Below are 18621 nucleotides of genomic sequence, written 5' to 3'. Positions count from 1 at the left end.
GGCCAGTCTGTGCCCATTTGCTCCTGGCCAAGGGGGTTGTGGCTTCCAGTCACGTGGTGAGGTAGCCTGCCGCTCCCAGAGGGCAGAGACCATGCCTTTCTGGACGTTTTATTTCCAAAGTTTGGTGTGCAGCAGGTGAACGGGTGTGACTAGGTTAACTGATCAGCCTCACCTCAGGAAGACGCTGAGTATTTGCAAGAACTGGCAAAGAATAGGAGGACCCCTGAGATCCTTGAGAGGGGCAGGAGGACCCCAGTCCTGGGAGTTTCACAGTGCAGAACCTTTGAGCAAGTCTCTGCACTTCCTGCTGGTCCTGCACATACAGGACCTAGCACAGTGGTTAGGAATCAGGACTGACCTGCATTCTAATCTAGGCTCCAACTCTCACTTGACTATGTGTCCAGGGCTCTACCTCTGTCGTAGCCCTTAGCTGCTTCATCTGTCAAATGGGCTAACAATACTGTGCTCAAAGGGTGGGGAGACCCAAACCAGGTAGCATCAGCTCAAGGACGCGGTTAAATGCTCAGTCAACAGTGATATATCTGCTCGGGGCTTTCCTGGCGGTCCCGTGGTTAGGGCCCCGTGTTTCCACGGCAGAGGGCCTCATGTCAGGTTCAGTCCCTCACAAGGAAACTAAGACCCTGCAAGTTGTGCGGCACAGCCAGAAAAAAATTAAATGGAACAATAATACAACTGCTGTTGCTGCTCCAGCTGTTTTTAATACTGTGATTCACCAGGGAAAGTTCTTTGCCTAGAACAAAAGTGATGTGAAGAGAGTCTCTTCCCGCCTGCTTGTCTCTGGACTTCAGGGACCTCCGTGGCCTGTCTTACCCAGGCCCATCTTGCGTGCCTCGGTGTGTTACGCCGCTGTTCTCTTCTCTCCCCCAGCAAGCTTCGCAGAGAGTTGCTCTCCACAGCCCCGAGTTCGAGGATGCTCTGTGTGCCCTGATGGTGATGGCCGCCCCCATGGCCCCTCACGTAACCTCGGAGCTCTGGGCAGGTAGGTGGCGGAGGCCTCACTTGACCTGTTACTACCGACCAGCGTGTGCTTCAGCCGCGTGTTGAGCCTGATTCGGGACTCGTGTCCTCAGCCGTGGGGCCCAGTGTGTGGCATCGGCCCTGGGGACCTCTCTGTGGAAATGCGAGCCAAGTGAGAAGGGGCAGTGCAGGAGGACGTGATGGCTGTGCTGGGCCCGGTTCTCCAGACCCTGTATTCAGAGGTTCCCTCTGACTTCTGAGGATGTTTTAAAGGCGCTTGCAGGAGGCAGCAGCCTAGGGATGCTGTGCTTACACTATGCTTTTATCTGGGAGTTTCTGAGAAGTAGTATTCATTTCTTTTTCATCGTTATTTTAGCTCTTCTCACCTGTTTATTCTTCTCAGTAGAACTCAAGTATAATTTTGTTAAGTTCTCCCAAAATCTCCTTGAGATATTTGACTGAAATTTTCTTAAGCCTGGAAGTAACCTGGGAAAGCTTCACATCTTTACCACATCGAAGCTTCCATCCCAGAACACGGTCTGTCTCTCCACTTACTCAAGATTTCCCTCACCCCCCCAGTCAAGTTTGGTAATTTTCTTCATATGGATCCCACACATTTCTTGAGATTATTTTCAAATATTCCATCTCGTCATCAGTTCAGTTCGGTCGCTCAGTCAGGTCCAACTATTTGCAGCCCCATGAATGGCAGCATGCCAGGCCTCCCTGTCCATCACCAACTCCTGGAGCTTGCTCAAACTCGTGTCCATTGAGTCAGTGATATCATCCAACCATCTTATCCTCTGTCATCCCCTTCTCCTCCTGCCTTCAGTCTTTCCCAACATCTTGCCATAGCTCATTTTATTTTTTTTATTCTAGCTGGAATCTTTTCTCTCTCTTATAATTTTTGACTGTAATAGCTGGCATATGATTTTAGTAATTATTTACTCACTTGTAACCAGATTCAAAAGCAGAGACATTACTTTGCCAACAAAGGTCCGTCTAGTCAAGGCTATCGTTTTTCCAAGAGTCATGTATGGATGTGAGAGTTGGACTGTGAAGAAGGCTGAGCGCCGAAGAATTGATGCTTTTGAACTGTGGTGTTGGAAAAGACTCTTGAGAGTCCCTTGGACTGCAAGGAGATCCAACCAGTCCATTCTGAAGGAGATCAACCCTGGGATTTCCTTGGAAGGAATGATGCTAAAGCTGAAGCTCCAGTACTTTGGCCACCTCATGCGAAGAGCTGACTCATTGGAAAAGACTCAGATACTGAGAGGGATTGAGGGCAGGAGGAGAACGGGACGACCGAGGATGAGATGGCTGGATGGCATCACGGACTCAATGGACGTGAGTCTGAGTGAACTCCGGGAGATGGTGATGGACAGGGAGGCCTGGCATGCTGCGATTCATGGGGTCGCAAAGAGTCAGACACGACTAAGCGACTGAACTGAACTGAACCAGATTCCCTATCAATCACTCTTCCTTCATTTAGGGGTAGAATCCTCTTGGATTTTCTAGGAGTCTGTGACCAACAAGTAAGCCTAAGTTTTCTCCTTTCCAACAGTTATGCTCTTGTGTCTGTTTACTTTCTTTAATATACTGCTTAGAAAACCACGTGTTATGTTAAAGAATACTGGTGGCAGCCAGTCTTCTCTCATTTCCAGATTTCAGTGGAACATGTTTCCCTGTGAGGCTTGCTGCTGACTGCTGGTTAGGGTAGATATTCCCTGTCATGCTAAGGAAGCGGCCCTCTAGCCTTGTTTACCAGAACTCACCTTAGGAAAGGGAGGTAGATTTTACTTAACGTCCATTCTTCAGTTGTTGAGGTTTTATAGCCTTTGCTTTTAATTTTCCCCTTTGCCCTGATGATATGACTTATGTCCAATTAATGGATTGCGTAATAGGCTATTGAGGGATTAATTTACCTTGTCCATGGGGTAGTAAACCTTCAACGTTCTATAAATTCTATCTGCTAGTGTTTCATTTAGAATTTTGCAATTATTCTCCTAGGAGAAACCAGCTTTTCCTCAGTGTGCCTCGTCAGGTTCGGAAATGAGGGTTTCACTGCCTTCACCAAGTGAATTGAGTTGCTTCTGTGCTTTGGAACACACCACACAGGACAAGAACACCCGCCCGTTCTTTGCTGAATAGACAGAATGCCCCAAAGGGAGGGTGGTATTAGGCCCTGCCAGGCTGCTGCCATATTGCATTAGCTTGTACACCCTTTCATTATCTCCGTAGACAGGAAAGACGCCTCTTTCATTTAGAGTTGGTGATCACATTAAGTCTTTTAAGTGGTACACTGTTAATTCTTCCCTACTCTTCTCTTCTTATAAAACAAAGCTTATCTAATTTGTAATAAATGTGTTCACTCTCACCCTGGAATACATACATCGCTCCCTCTTAGCATCATTTCAGTCCCATATTATCTGACTGCCTCCTTCATTCATTTCTCCCAGGACGGACTGATGTAAATAGGGTTTTCAGAAACGCCCTCCTTGTGTGCCCCTCCAGTCTCTGTTTTAGGGCCAGGATTGGGAGGGTGGCAGGAGGGCCTGCTGTCTCCAGGGTCCTGTCCCCTCCCGGCAGGTCTTTCCAGAGGTGTACACTGCGGTAGTACCCTGCTAGTGTGTTTTTCGGTTGTGTGGCAGGCTCTCCTGAAGGACACACACTAAAGCTGTGTCATAGAAACTAGCCCGTTTCAAATTTGGCTCTGTGTTTTTCTCTACATAGGACACCAGTGGGTTTTGTGAGCTGTGTTATAAGGAGGAGTGGGTCTAGGTTGAATCTGAGTTTTCCTAACTGGTCTCATTCAGTCATTCCTTGAACACTGATTGAGCGTGTATTTTGTGCCAGACTCTGTTCTAGACATTGGTGGGAAAGCTGGGGAGGGCATTCCGAGCTGCGGGCATTGCAGTCTGTGTTCATTCCCTTGAAAGGCCATCCCTCAAGCATTTAAAGAAGCAGTGGCTCTGCACGTGAGTGTGTGAGTGTGTGGCTCCTCCGAATGGGAAGCGGGGCTGTGACACAGTCAGGTGAGGAGTCCCGCACCCCAGGCCCGGCACCCTGGCCATTAGCTCGCGGGTCTTTGTCTGGTGCCTTCTGCAGACGGTGGGGACCTGACCGCTTCCGGCCTCTCCCAGCGTCCGGCAAGGGCCAGTGTTACAGGAGTGCGTCCTCTGCAAGTAGAAGCACCGTGTTGTGAGGGGACATGATTGCCGTCGTCCCACACTGTCAGTCTCTCTTCTCTCAAGGCTCTGGGACTTTATTCTAAATAAACATAGCTTTCAGGACTTCCCTGTGGTCTAGTGGGTAAGACTCCACGCTCCCAATGCAAGGAGTCCGGGTTCAATCCCTGGTCAGGGAACTGGATCCCGCATGATGTAACGAAGAGTTCACATGCCTCAACTAAAGAACCCGCGTGCTGCAACAGCAGCAACAGAAAATCCTGCATGCTGCAACTGAGACCCAGCGCAGCCGCATAAATAAATGAAAACAGCTTTCATACAGCTGACTTCCCAGCTGCATCTTAGTTAACCGCACAGTTACTACAGTGGGAATATGGCCAGTGAGGGTGGGTTGTTCAGAAATTACCATTTCCCAGAGTTCCCCAGGAAAGCACGTTTTCATGGAAGAGATCCTCCCCAAAGGACAGCAGATTTGAGATCTGTCTTTTGAGGGCCATTCGGGGTCCACGGGCAAAATGGCCATTGTGGCTCTGGATAAAAGAAAACCTTTAGAGAAACCCAGAGTACTTGATAGCCTAATAATGCCCTCTACCCATCATCTAAAGAGTCGGTGGAGACCTTCAGTGGGAAATGGAACCAGTGTCTTGGCAGTGTGCGCACGTTAACAGGATGAGGAAATCTTTTTTTCCTTCCTGACGCTGTGGATCTGAGAAGGTCAGGAGACCACATGTGAATTTACAGTTATCTTTTGTTTACGATCATAGAAAATTGTCCTGTCCACGAAGGTGTTAGGGAAATTTTGCATGTTTGGAGTCTCTGACACTGTTTCCAGACAAAGGACACAAGGTTTCCCCTCTGGGCTCCCTAAAGCAAAGCAAATCCTAGAGTTTTCCTTGAAAATTACATCTACACACATAATGTAAAACCCTCAACTCTTACAAAGCGTGCGTCCTGGGTTCTCTTGCATCCTCACCCCACGCTCATTTGTTCTCCGCAAGCACCTCCACTGCTGAGTTTGACAGTCGAATTGTCAGAGCTCCATACGCGTATGTGGAATTGTTCTCCCTTACCGTATTGAGTGTTGTGTAGCGTAGTTCTATATCAATACTTACAGGCTGACCCTGTTCTTTTTTAACAGCTTCATGGTGTCTTACCCAGTGAATATTCTGTCAGTTTTTAAACAGTCATCTATTGATGGGCATTTGAGTGATTTCTCCTCTTTGTCTTGTGTGTGGGGGTGTGTGTGTGCTACTTTAAAATTAGCCAAATATAAGCTACTTAAAATGTGGTGATAAGACCTCCCATTTCTGTTTCTCTGGCCATTTTTACAGTTCAACAGTGACTTTTCTACCTTGGTTTTTGCGTCTTGCTTCTACCTCTTGCTGTCTCTGAGTCTTCCATCAGCATCTTAATTATGAGGGTCACAGCACAGTGACCCATTGCCTCCCTTAAGTTTCTCAAGTAACTCATGATCTTGAAGTATAGTCTACCACCACAGATTTTTTTCTTTGTAAAAATGGTGGTAAAATACTGTAGCTGTATTGTTTTGCTGTGCATATAGGCTGTATTCATTAATTTCAACAAAACTGCAAATCTTGGGACTTTCCTGGCGGTCCAGTGGTTAGGACTCTAAGCTTTCACTGCAAAGGGCACAGGTTCAGTCCCTGGCTGAGGAATTAAGATTCTGCAAGCCACTCAGAAAGGCCAAAAAACAAACCTGCAAATCCACAAATCATCTAGAAGTGTGTGTGTGATACTTATAAGGGACAGTAAGATATCTGCTGATGTTCCAATGGTTTTATACATGAAAAAGCCTCTTGATGAAAGTGAAAGAGGAGAGTGAAAAAGTTGGCTTAAAACTCAACATTCAGAAAACGAATATCATGGCATCTGGTCCTGTTACTTCATGGGAAATAGATGGGGAAACAGTGGAAGCAGTGGCTGACTCTATTTTGGGGGGCTCCAAAATCACTGCAGATGGTGACTGCAGCCATGAAATTAAAAGACGTTTACTCCTTGGAAGAAAAGTTATGACCAACCTAGACAGCATATTGAAAAGCAGAGACGTTACTTTGCCAACAAAGGTCCGTTTAGTCAAGGCTATGGTTTTTCCAGTGGTGATGTATGGATGTGAGAGTTGGACTGTGAAGAAAGCTGAGCGCCTAAGAATTGATGCTTTTGAACTGTGGTGTTGGAGAAGACTCTTGAGAGTCCCTTGGACTGCAAGGAGATCCAACCAGTCCGTCCTAAAGGAGATCAGTCCTGGGTGTTCATTGGAAGGACTGATGCTAAAGCTGAAACTCCAGTACTTTGGCCACCTCATGCGAAGAGTTGACTCATTGGAAAAGACTCTGATGCTGGGAGGGATTGGGGGCAGGAGGAGAAGGGGACGACAGAGGATGAGATGGCTGGATGGCATCACTGACTCGATGGACGTGAGTGTGAGTGAACTCCGGGAGTTGGTGATGGACAGGGAGGCCTGGCGTGCTGCGATTCATGGGGTCACAGAGAGTCGGACACGACTGAGCGACTGAACTGCACTGATGCATGCTGTTTCCACGTTATTTTGTCATTGTTTAGCCACTGAGTCATATCCAACTCTTTTCTGACTCCATGGACTATAACCCACCAGGCTCCTCGGGCCATGGGATTTCCCAGGCAAGAAAATTGGAGTTGGTTGTCATTTCCTCCTTCTCCTGGAGCTCTTCCCAACCCAGGAATCGAACCTGTGGCTCCTGCATCGGCAGGCAGACTCTTTACTGCTGAGCCAGCGTCGCCAGAACACTTCCTGTGGGTAAAGGCTAGTGTGAAGCAGCGTCTCTCCCTGTCCATTTCCTTGGCAGTACCTGGGCTGGATGGGCCGTGGTGGGGACCCAGGCTCCAGGCCTCCCCTGTGTGTGATGAGGATTGGGGTGGAGTGGAGATAGGCGTGAAACTGGTCATCAGGGGAGGCCTGCCATCCACAGACACCACGACCACCTGCTCTCGCTCCAGGTGCCATGGTGGCGTGGCGATCCCACCAGCTCTCGGAGCGGGAGAAGAGGGTCACTTTGGTTCTTGCACAGGAAGGTCAGCAACAGCAGCTCTCCAGGGAGGGGCAGGAAGAGGGTGGGCTGAGAGCGACAGCTGGTGGCCTGTGTATCAGAGCCTTGCCGCTTCCCAGCCCGTGTTCAGACTTTCTCTGTGTGCTTCCCAAACACCAGCTCCCGGCCTGACCTGTGTCACGTAAAGAAAGCATTGTATTTGCCATGCAAATAGTCAGTATTTTTAGTTTCCTAAAGAGAGCAGGAAGGCAAAAACATGGCGTAGAGCCTGGGGTCAAGAGTTTCTGTTCCTCCCTGCTGAGCAGGACGGGGGCAGGGATGGGGGGTGGGGGTCCCTCTCCCATCTATATGGAATCCCTGGCAGGGGCTGCCGACCACTATAAATAAGCATCCTGATTGCTCCAGGAAGGCTGGGCTTCCTCATTTTTTTTTAAGTGGAATTTGTAACAGCTTCTGCGCAGAGCATTTGTGTCCAGGGTCCTTTCGTCTCCCAGGCATCCTGTGCAACTGCCGTACGGAGGCTCTGGAACGCTGCCCATGGCAGCTGGGTCACAGGACAAGCCATGCTGGCCCAGCCAGCTAAAATAAAGGGCTGATTATCTCCCTCTGTGACCTCTGTCCTGTATTTAGATATGAGTCTCAATAGGAACCCTTCTGAGGAACCAGCAGGAAGCTCCTTTCTGCTTCGGCCAAGAGGCACATCTGTTGGAAACAGAGCAGGTTCGTTAGAAGCAGGGGAAGCCCAGGGCACAGGGCCCAGACGGGGCGCAGGAGTACATCTCCGCCGCCACTTGGTTCTCAGGCCCCCAGGGGCCTTCCCTTCCCCCAGGCTGTCATCTGGCAGCACCGGGTTGCAATACGAGTGCCAGAGAGTAGAGCGCAGCCGCTCGGCAAGTGTGCAACGTCCGCACGGGGACTGAGCCGCGCGGGCCAGCAGAACAGACACCAGTGCTGTTCAGAGTCCACAGACCTGAGGCTGGTCTGGGAACGGTCTCTCAGAGCTTAGGACAAGGTAAGGAGCTTAGCAGGCCCGTCGCACGTGTCGCTCAGCACACATTCCAGTGAAACCGCCCGTATTTGTGGTAGCAGGACTTTCTCAGTGAAGGAGGCAGTGTGCTGATTCATATTCTGGCCCGTTCGTCACCTCGTCACACGCAGGCATTTTAAGTATCTTCACAGTAAATAGTTCTGCAACCATCCCTAGAATGTGCTGTGATTAGTCGCTCAGTCGTGTCTGACTCTGCGATCCCATGGACTGTAGCCCGCCAGGCTCCTCTGTCCGTGAGGATTCTTTCGGCAAGAATACTGGAGTGGGTTTCCCTGCCCTTCTCCAGGGGATCTTCCCAACCCTGGGATCGAACTCAGGTTTCCTGCATTGCAGGCAGATTGTTTACCGTCTGAGCCAGCAGGGAAGCCCATCTCTAGAATAGTATTTTGTAAAACAAAAATCACAAACCAATAGGGAAGAGACGCTTTATTCAGTGGAGCCAGTTTGGAAAACTGTGTATTTTTTTTAAGAATGTGTTTTTTTCCGTGTTATACACAAAATAAATTACAGATAGATAAATTATGAATGAATGGAAAACAAAATGAAACCTTAAAAAGAAACCAGGAGAAAATTCTTGAACTGATGTCACAGTGTGGGAACACTGTTCATAAATATCTTTTCAAATTACAAAAGTCATGAGTATTCCATGTAGAAAAATCTATAATTTTTTTTTAACAGAAAGATTGCCTATACTTATATCTCCCACGGATAATCCTTGCTGCTATTCTGCTGTTTTTCTTTTTTTTTTCTAATAATTTATTTTAAAGTGGTCCTAGATCATAGATCTGCAGTCATATGGAAGAAACAAATACTCATTTTTTCAGCCAGAACCTAGACATGTCAGAGACACTCCAGTGGTAAATTCCAAGCAATACAAACTCACAGCCAAGAATCATAAAATTCACCAGGAAACAAGGCAGCATGAGTGAGGCAACAGAAAAAAGGAGAGAGGGATCAGACCCACAGAAACTTCAGACATTGGTGTTATCAGTCAGAGAGTGCACAGTAAGTTTAATATGTTAAAAAAAAGAATGAGTTGAAGATAAGATTAACAAAAGCTATAAAAGTCCAGCAAATTAGGAAAACAACACAGCACTTAAAAGAACTGAAAATCATAACTTTGGAAATAAAACACTGTGAATGAGTTCAATAGCACATCTGATACAGCTGATAAGAAAATTAGAGAATTGAGAAACGGATCTCGCGCAGTTACCCAGAATGGAGCAAAGAGGTGAGGACAGGAAACAGGGAAGGGCTGCTGGAGGGCAGAGTGAGGGTGTCTGAGGCCCGCTGCTGGGGTTTCAGCAGGAGCAGGAGTCGAGAATGGGGCGGAGGGGCCATCTGAAGAGAGAGAAGTCCAGGTGCAGAACGCCCCCCGCATTCTGATGTTTTTCTTCCTCAACTTTTCTATCTGTTTATGTAAACATTTGCCAAAACTATGACCACAGTATATATACTATTGTGTGTCATCATTTTCCATGAAGCTGATTACTAGTTTAAAACGTAGGAGAAAAGAGAATCCAAAACTGTGTCTATAGCATGATCCAGGTGGTGGTTTGGCTTGATTCTGTGGATACAATATCATACAAATATTCATTCAATACATTACATTACTATCTTTCTTTCAAAATAAAAAGTTTTATAGATGCTATCCATGTGAACGTTTGTTTGTTTGTTTGTTTGTTGACTTTTTACAAATTTTCTGCAAGGAGTATGCATCACTTTTGTCATCAAAGAAAATAAAACATTATCAACTCACAGCCCAGTGTTCGGGACTGGCATTGGTGGGATTCCTTTCCTCTGTCCCAGACTCAAACTTCAAATGTATCTGCTGGTCTCAAGGCTGATAATAAGAGGTGGGGGTGGGGGCCGTGGAATGCAAGGGCCACGCCATCTCTACCAGCCCTGGAGAAACCACTCACAGTGTGAGGGCTGTGCCATTGCCATGGCAACGCCCCCACATGGGCACACTGGCCACATGTACGTGCCCACTCGCTCAAGGCCTGCCTCTGGGAGGACCAGGAGGCGGCGGTGAAGTGCCAAGCCACAATTGCCCAGGCATCGGTTTTCCTGCCCCGTGTACTTCCTTCACATTTGGGGGCATCTTCTGTACTCCTATCAGCAGAGGCTCAGAGGCTGAACCCTCCCTGCTAGAGAGGCCCTGGTTGAAGCCCTAACCCGCAGACCACTGGCCGTGAGCATCTCTGGGGTGCTGAGCCTCCTCGGCCGTGGGGGCTGCAGCGCGAAGCACGGGGGAACTCAAGACTGGAGAGGCTTTCATTCCTCCCAGCTTCCTCGGGTTGGACCCACCCTGAGCCAAGGACAGCTCTTTCCAATTTGAAAGTGGCGGGAGCCTCTCACGAGAGGAAGTTTTAGCTGAGAAGTTGAGCTCCCTCTGAGTAGGTCCAGAAGGAGCACTCTGCTGTTCTCAGCATGTTGGCCCAGTGGATTAGGAGTCAAAGGACTGGGTGGGAGGCCCTCTCAGACCACAAGTATTCTTGGGCCAGAGAGGAAGCGAACACAGCTCGTTACTTTGGGATCCGCACAAAGGATTCCTTCACCAGCGGGACTGCAGAGACCGAGGGAAGTCAGCAGCCTTACTTTTCCAAATGCACACTTAAGAACAGTGTGTTCACCCGTCTTTATGGCTCTGGATATCATTGAAAAAAAAAGAAAAAGAAAGCTACCTGTAAACTGGGATGGTAGTTCTCTGGCGGTCCAGTGGTTAAGACTCCACGCTTCCAGTGCAGGGGATGCAGGTTCGATCCCTGGCCAGGGAGCTGGGATCCCACATGCCGCTTGGTGCAGTCAAAAAACAATTTTTTTCCCCAAACTTTAAAGTTTTTGTTTTGGGGGTTTGACTGATTAACAATATTGTGGTGGTTTCAGTTGAACAGCAAAGGGACTCAATCGTACATATACACTGTATCCATTCTCCCCCAAACTAGCCTCCTATGGCCAAAATATATTTAATAAATAAGCTGGGATGATGAGCAAGGCCGAAAGAACTGGGGGCCCCTGGTGGGCTGTGGGAAGCCATGGTGGGGCCCCTGGGGCCTCAGCTGGCTCCAGGGCAGGCCATGTTGGGACAGATGCTGTACAGCCTTCTCTTGTGAGCCCGTGTGTGCTCAGTGACCCTCCGTGTCTCCCTGTTGCAGGCCTGGCGCTGGTGCCACAGAAGCTGTGTGCCCACTACGCCTGGGACGCCAGCGTGCTGCTTCAGGCCTGGCCCACCGTGGACCTGCAGTTCCTCCAGCAGCCCGAGGTCGTGCAGATGGCGGTTCTGGTGAGTGCCTCCCGAGGCCCCCTACACCTGGGGGAATCTGACACACACACACACATACTCTTACACACACACATGGCCGGGTCTGGAGGTTTCTCGCCAGGCCTTGCTAGCCCACCCGACTCTCTGCCCGACCTTCCAGCCTGTCTTACTTTGCCAGCACCTTCAGTTTTGAGGTCACCACATACCAAAATCTTATGAGCAGAAAACTGGTGGCCCTCGAGCTTTTGAGAGCATGGAAAGAATCAACCTGTCCTGCCTTAGGTGTTCTAACTTTCTTCATTCCCATTGTGTTTCAGGCTCTCTAGGTTTCATTCAACTGCTCTTGGCTTTTGGAAAGGGTAGGGTGATAGTGAGGTGGTGGGCATGGAATCCCTCACTCTGCAAAATGTATTTCAGGAAGGCTACATGAAATCTCTTTTTTGGTAAAGTTGATCATTTTAAGTACGTAGAAGTAGTCGATTATAGTATAGAGCAAGTAATTCTGCTCTAGTTTATCCTTATGCTTTTAGTTTGCTTAATCTGAGACCCACTGTGACGAATGTCTCTTCAACATGCTGATGTGGCTGAAGAGGGAAAGAAAACAAGGGGTGGACCTTTTAGTCTGAACCACACGTGGGCCAGCCGATTTACATCCCAACTCTCATCACCCTGAAAGGTAGGCATCACTGTCCTCATTTTTTTTTTTTAAGCTGAGGACATAGGCTCAGAGAGCTCATCACTTTACCCACATTTGTTTACTCCTCAGTCATTATCCAGTTACCTCCTCTACCTTAACACAGGCTCTTAGGACCCAAACCCAAATACGATAACCCAGGTCCCTGCCCTCGTGGAGCTTAAAGCCTGGTGGAAAAGATAAATAGAGACAAAATGATTGCAAACTGTGGAACGTGCCACAAACAAGTCACCCAGAGGCTGAGGGGTGGCCAGGCCTGCCAGTCCCCGGCTGCTGCGTCTGCCAACCCTGGGCCCTGCGGGCAGGTCCACGTTGGGAAGGACAGAAGCCCCCAGGAGACTGGCTCCTTGTCAGCCACTCTTTGTCCTCACCCTCTCCCCTGGCACCCAGTCCCTCAATGTCCCTCCTGCTCACCTGCCCACAGAGGGCGAGGAGCTGAGGCTGCCTGGCGAGGCTTCTTCCCAGAGTCCTCAAAACTAGCCTGTGCCTCAGAGAGGCGATTTCTTTAATCTGATTAACATTTCTAAGAAATAATTCTCTTACATACTTCTAAGGACTCGTATACTTCTTGTATACTTGTATATTCTCTTGTATACTTGTAAGCTCAGCTGAGAAAGGGCAACTGTTTTTTTTCTTTGGCCACACCCTGCAGCCTGTGAGATCTTAGTTCCCTTGACCAGGGATCAAACCAACTCCCCCTGCAGAGTCTGAACCACTGGACCAACCAGGAAAGTCCCAGAAATGCCAACTTGAGACGCTGAAGTTCTAGTCTGAAAATGTCTTTCCATTTTAAATTAACCACCATGGAAAAGAAATTGAGTTTTGATAATTGGTAAAATAATCTTAGATTTTCATTGAAATAAAAATTCAAGATTTAAAATGCATAGGGCTCCCTGCAAGCACACCCAGCTCAACAGCCTCGGGGTCGGGATGTTGAGGCCTGCTGGCCTGTCTCCGCGTGATCTCACTGAGTGCCAAGGCCAGAAATAGAAGCTGCAGCACAGATCGTGTGACCCAGCGCAACTCAGTTCAGCCGCACCCCTGTGCTCTGAGCCCAGAGGCACCGCCTCATGTCTGTGGAGCCTGGCACCAGGAGCAACGGTCTGGGGAGGCACACGTTGTCATGCACACTGACAATTTGTGTAGCCTCCAAGTTAAGACATAAGAGCTTGGAACTTGGACCACCTCACTTTGCAAAATGCTTCATCTCTCTAAGCCTCAGTTTCCTTGGTTAGAAAATGGGAGGCAAATCCAGGGTCTGCCTCACCTGATTATGCCAAGAATTAAATGGAGCACGCCAGGAGTGCTTAACCTGCTTCTAGAGGCACTAATGACAAAACCCACTAACACTCAGTGAGCATCAACTAAGAAGCCAGCTCTGCCCTTAGAACTTTCCAGATACTAACTCACTGATCCTGCACAGCAGCCCAGCAGCCTGCTGTTCTCCCCATTTCACAGACGAGGCCCCGTCTCACGAGGAGGAAACAGTGGCAGCACAGGGCTTGGTCCCTTGGGGGGCTTGGTAGCTCGCTCTGTAGATGGTAACCGCTGCTGGCATAGGCGTCGCTGCCTCTGGCAGCTGGGGCGTTGGGGAAAGTGTCCTGAGGAAGAGGACGTGACCTTGGCTTTGAAAAAGGAGCAGCTTTTCCCTGGTGGAGGGAAGAAGCCACAGCGGGGGAAGCCCTCCCTGGACGGGGAGCCGAGGAGGGGCTGGAGAGAGGCAGGGCCACTCTTGAGAGAGGGCTGGACTGCATCTGGAGCAGCTGGGGGCTGGCAGGGAAGAGAGGGGCTCCGGGGGTCATCCCATCTCCAGCGTTGGCTGGAGTGGGGACCTGGTCTGTGGCTTCACATTCCTGTCCCTCAGCTTGGCCCTCTGAGAATCGGGGATGGAATGGCAGTGACCTACCTCATGGGCCTGTGACAGGGATAGACAGGGTCTCTCAGGTGGCTTGTGGAGCGCGGTGCCTGGCACAGAGACAGAGAGAGAGCTCAGACAACAAGTGTCTTTATTGTCATGAGCCACTGTGGGGCTCCTGTCAGTGAGCAGTGGATGGGGCGCTTAGGGGTAGGGGGACAGCACTCGCCGCCAGGGGCCCCCCAGGCAGCTGTTGGAAAAGTCCTAGAGGACAACACAGAGGCCTGGACCCAGGCCGAGTGGTGAAGTGGAGGTGGCAAGACCAAAGGGCTGAAGCTAGCAAGGCCACCAGCTAGGGACCTGGAGACCTTCCTAAAGGCAAGCAGCCGCTGTTTGAGGTGATGTCCTCTTTGTCTCCCATGCCGTCGTCTAGGTGGCGCGAGTAGTAAAGAACCCGCCTCCCATCCCGTCCTCTAGGTGGCGCTAGTGGTAAAGAACCCTCCTGCCACTGCAGGCGATGGAAGAGACGCGGGTTCCATCCAAGTCAGGAAGATCTTACTCCATGGGGTCGCGGAATCGGACACAACTGAAGTGTCTTAGCACACACAGCCCAGCACAGCGATCTAGGCCAATACAGCCTCTAAAAATGCCACTAAGTTCTATAGAAATCTGAAAAGATAAATGGGTGACTGTGGGATCCTGGATAATATGCTTTGGTTGAAACTTCAGAAGTACTTCCCGGTAATTTTTCATAATACAGTGACTTTATTTTCCAAGTTAAAAACTGGAGCATTCAGGAAAGAAACGTAAGCATTCTGACAGGAGCCGCTGGGACAGAGGAAGCTGTTCAGAAGCCATCTGGATCACATGTCACTTTCCTTAGCAACAATATCAGTTCATATTTGATGTGAAATTTAACCTTCACATCAAATCATTGAACCAGCATTCAGTGAATAATGCCACTGGTATCTAGAACTGTTCAGTTCAGTCACTCAGTCATGTCCAACTCTTTGCGACCCCATGGACTACAGCATACCAGGCTTCCCTGTCCATCACCAACTCCCAGAGCCTACTCAAAACTCATGTCCATTGCGTCAGTGATGCCATCCAACCATTTCATCCTCTGTTGTCCCCTTCTCCTACTGCCTTCAATCTAGCCCAGCATCAGCGTCTTTTCCAGTGAGTCAGTTTTTTGCTCAGGTGGCCAAAGTATTGTAGCTTCAGCATCAGTCCTTCCAATGAATATTCAGGACTGATTTCCTTTAGGATGAACTGGCTGGATCTCTTTGCAGTCCAAGGGACTCTCAAGAGTCTTCTCCAACACCACAGTTCAAAAGCATCAATTCTTTGGCGCTCAGCTTTCTTTAGAGTCCAACTCTCACATCCATATATGACCACTGGAAAAACCTTAGCTTTGACTAGACAGACCTTTGTTAGTAAAGTAATGTCTCTGCTTTTCAATATGCTGTCTAGGTTTGTCATAGCTTTTCTTCTAAGGAGCAAGCATCTTTTAATTTCGTGGCTGCAGTCACCATCTGCAGTGATTTTGGAGCCAAAAAATATAAAGTCTGTCACTGTTTCCACTGTTTCCCCATCTATTTGCCATGAAGTGATGGGACCAGATGCCAGAATCTTAGTTTTCTGAATGTTGAGTTTTAAGCCAACTTTTTCACTCTCCTCTTTCACTTTCATCAAGGGGCTCTTTAGTTCTTCTTCATTTTCTGCCATAGAGTGGTATCATCCGTTATTGATATTTCTCCCGGCCATCTTGATTCCAGCTTGTGCTTCATCCAGCCCAGCATTTCTCATGATGTACTCTGCATTTAAGTTAAATAAGCAGGGTGACAATATACAGCCTTGACATACTCCTTTTCCTATTTGGAACCAGTCTGTTGTTCCATGTCCAGTTCTAACTGTTGCTTCTTGACCTGCATACAGATTTTTCAGGAGGCAGGTCAGGTGGTCTGGTATTCCCATCTCTTTCAGAATTTTCCACAGTTTGTGGTGATCCACACAGTCAAAGGTTTTGGCGTAGTCAATAAAGCAAAAGTAGATGTTTTTCTGGAACTCTCTTGCTTTTTTGATGATCCAGCGGATGTTGACAATTTGATCTCTGGTTCCTCTGCCTTTTCTAAATCCAGCTTGAACATCTGGAACTGTACTGGCCCATTTTAGGGTGGTGTGAATCCTGTTTCCAGGTTGTCACATGTGAGCGCCCCTTTCTGGAGCCAGTCATCAGGAAGGGAGGTTGCCCATGTTCCGCAGAAATTAATTAGTCCACATGAAACACCCTATAGCCGGATCTGAACTCGATGTGATCTTCAGGAACACAGTTATCCCTCTCCTCCTGAATACAGCCTAAACCATCTCATGCTGAGAGTTTTTGACATAATTCCCACCAAAGTGTGATGAGGGCAGCATTCAGGAAACACGGGGTGGCACCCCTGCCCTTTCTGCGGTATTCAGGCATTAATCCCACCCATCTCACTACACTTCGCTCTTCTGGGTAGCTGGGTGCCACCTTTTCTTTCTCTCTTCTCACACCCCCTCCCCACACAGAGACAACAACACCCTTTAGGGGCAGTGAGTGTCAGGCTGCCTACACCCCCAGGCTTTCCTCATGGGTTGTCTCTCTTCGCCTTCTCAGATCAACAACAAAGCCTGCGGCAAAGTCCCCGTGCCCCAGAATGTCGCCCAGGACCAGGACAAAGTCCACGAACTGGTTCTCCAGAGCGAGTTGGGTGTCAGGCTCTTACAGGGGCGAAGCATCAAGAAGGCCTTCCTCTCTCCGCGCACCGCCCTCATCAACTTCCTGGTGCAGGAGTGACTGCAGGCCCACTGCGGCCCCTCCTCCAGGTCTGGGGCGAAGGAAGGAGTCTGGGGCCCCGGCTCAGGGAAAAGCCCAGTGTCTTGAATGTCTGCCTTGGCATTCTGATGGGCTGGCATCCGCAGGGCACCTCTGCAGTGTGATCTGGTGCTGGGGTGAGGGTGGGTAGGGGCAGCGGAGAAATATGAGTGAAGTGGGGTGGGGAGCACATACCTCCGCCATTGCAGGTGAGGGAAGCATCTAGCCCCATGTGAAGCCCCCAGAGATTTGGCCGGGTGGGAGCAGCAAGGTGAAAAGAGAAGCAGATGAGCCTGAACATGAAGCCTCTCTAGCAGCCTGGGCGCCTCTGGACCCCAGAAACTGCACTGCCTTCAGCGGGTCTGAGGAGCGTGAGGCTACACCGAGGATGTCGGGGGGCTCAGGAGCAGCTCGAGCAGTCACTGTTGATCGATGATGGAGCCTCAGCCTCATGGCAGAGAGTCTCCTGCCTGCAGGCTGGATCCAGATATCCACGTGCGGCATGGACACTGGCGTCTTCAGAAGTCGCTTGAAGGAATTCCCTGGCCATCTGGTGGTTTGGACTTTCACTGCTCTGGACCCTGGTTCGATCCCTAGTCGGGAAACTAAGATCCTGCATGGCTGGCACAGCCAAAAAGAAGACGAAGAGAAATCGCTGGGAATCAAGAGGCAAGCAGGGCTAGTCTGGCGGCCTGCACCCCGGCTCCTCAGCCCTGCCTGGCTGGCTGTTTCCACCCAGGCTCAGCTGGACCCACCTGCCCGGCCTGCTCTGATGCCGATCTTCAGGCCCTCGGGTGAAGCACTGCTTGGCACTGAATGGGGAGCAGCCCCTCCCGACTGCCCCCTCAGGGTGTCACGTTTGCTGGGAAGTGAAGTGGAACCAAGCTGCTTCCAGCCTGGCCGGAACCCATCTCAGAGCCCACCACAGCTAACAGGGCGTCTGCTCATGTGCGCCCCAGATGGCAGTGCCACCCTGGGTGTGGCCCCCCAGAGCCTGTTGTAAGGAAGAACGAGCCTACCGCCGGTGGGGGTGGGGGGCTGGTGCCATCCGGGTGTTGCCTTCTGTGCTCCAGCCGCAGCAGCTGGCTGCCAGGAAGACCCCCATGTGATGTGTGTTAGGGTGATCCTGGGTTTTGGTGAAGTCAGAGGTTAGGTGCTCTTAACAGAACTGGCCTCAATCCACTGAGTACTGTTTAATATGTGGAGGGGAGGAGAATCCAGACATGTTGTGATGCTGAAAATCTGTATTTGTTCCCTGATGCCTTTTTCTGAAGTTGGCTCAAATGTGGTCCCCTGCAGTTCAGCAGTTAACAGATGAGTTTTTTTTTAATGGAATAAAATGTTTGTCATGTATGACTTCGGGACAAATGTGTGATCCTGGAATAGTCACCATATTCCAATTCTAGGAGTTAATCAGGAACACACTGAGTTATTCTGTTATTCTCTGAAGCACTGGCTATGTGCCTGACTCCATGTGGACTGTTATAAAGTGGGATGCATGGGAAACTTACCAACCATGGTAGACAGTACTGACTCAGAAACAGCAGCTCAGTCACTTGGCTCAAGCTTAATACTCTGCCTGGTCCCCATGCCCAGAAATCCTGGTATAACTGATCTCAAGTGCACTTGGGCATCAGGGATCTTATTAATAGAATCTCCACACTTGACTGATTGTTGATTGTTAGTTGTTCAGTCATGTCCGACTCT

The 18621-nt window shown here is 49.5% G+C and overlaps 1 protein-coding gene across 2 annotated transcripts in view; it reads left to right on the top strand.

Moving 5' to 3' along the window:
* LARS2 (leucyl-tRNA synthetase 2, mitochondrial) overlaps positions 1-18267 on the top strand; it is a 146667-nt gene extending 128400 nt beyond the window's left edge. Inside the window, exons 20-22 of one of the 2 annotated variants that reach the window (XM_005696049.3) lie at positions 889-1000; positions 11414-11541; positions 16717-18267. In XM_005696049.3, the coding sequence (XP_005696106.2) occupies positions 889-1000; positions 11414-11541; positions 16717-16896 (420 nt within the window). In that variant the 3' untranslated portion in view covers positions 16897-18267. The remainder of the gene's footprint in view (positions 1-888; positions 1001-11413; positions 11542-16716) is intronic. The other variant, XM_005696050.3, reaches the window with a different exon arrangement.

Source organism: Capra hircus, chromosome 22 (assembly GCF_001704415.2).
Source record: "Capra hircus breed San Clemente chromosome 22, ASM170441v1, whole genome shotgun sequence".
Lineage (NCBI taxonomy): Eukaryota > Metazoa > Chordata > Mammalia > Artiodactyla > Bovidae > Capra > Capra hircus.
This window is presented reverse-complemented; position numbering and strand designations above follow the sequence as displayed.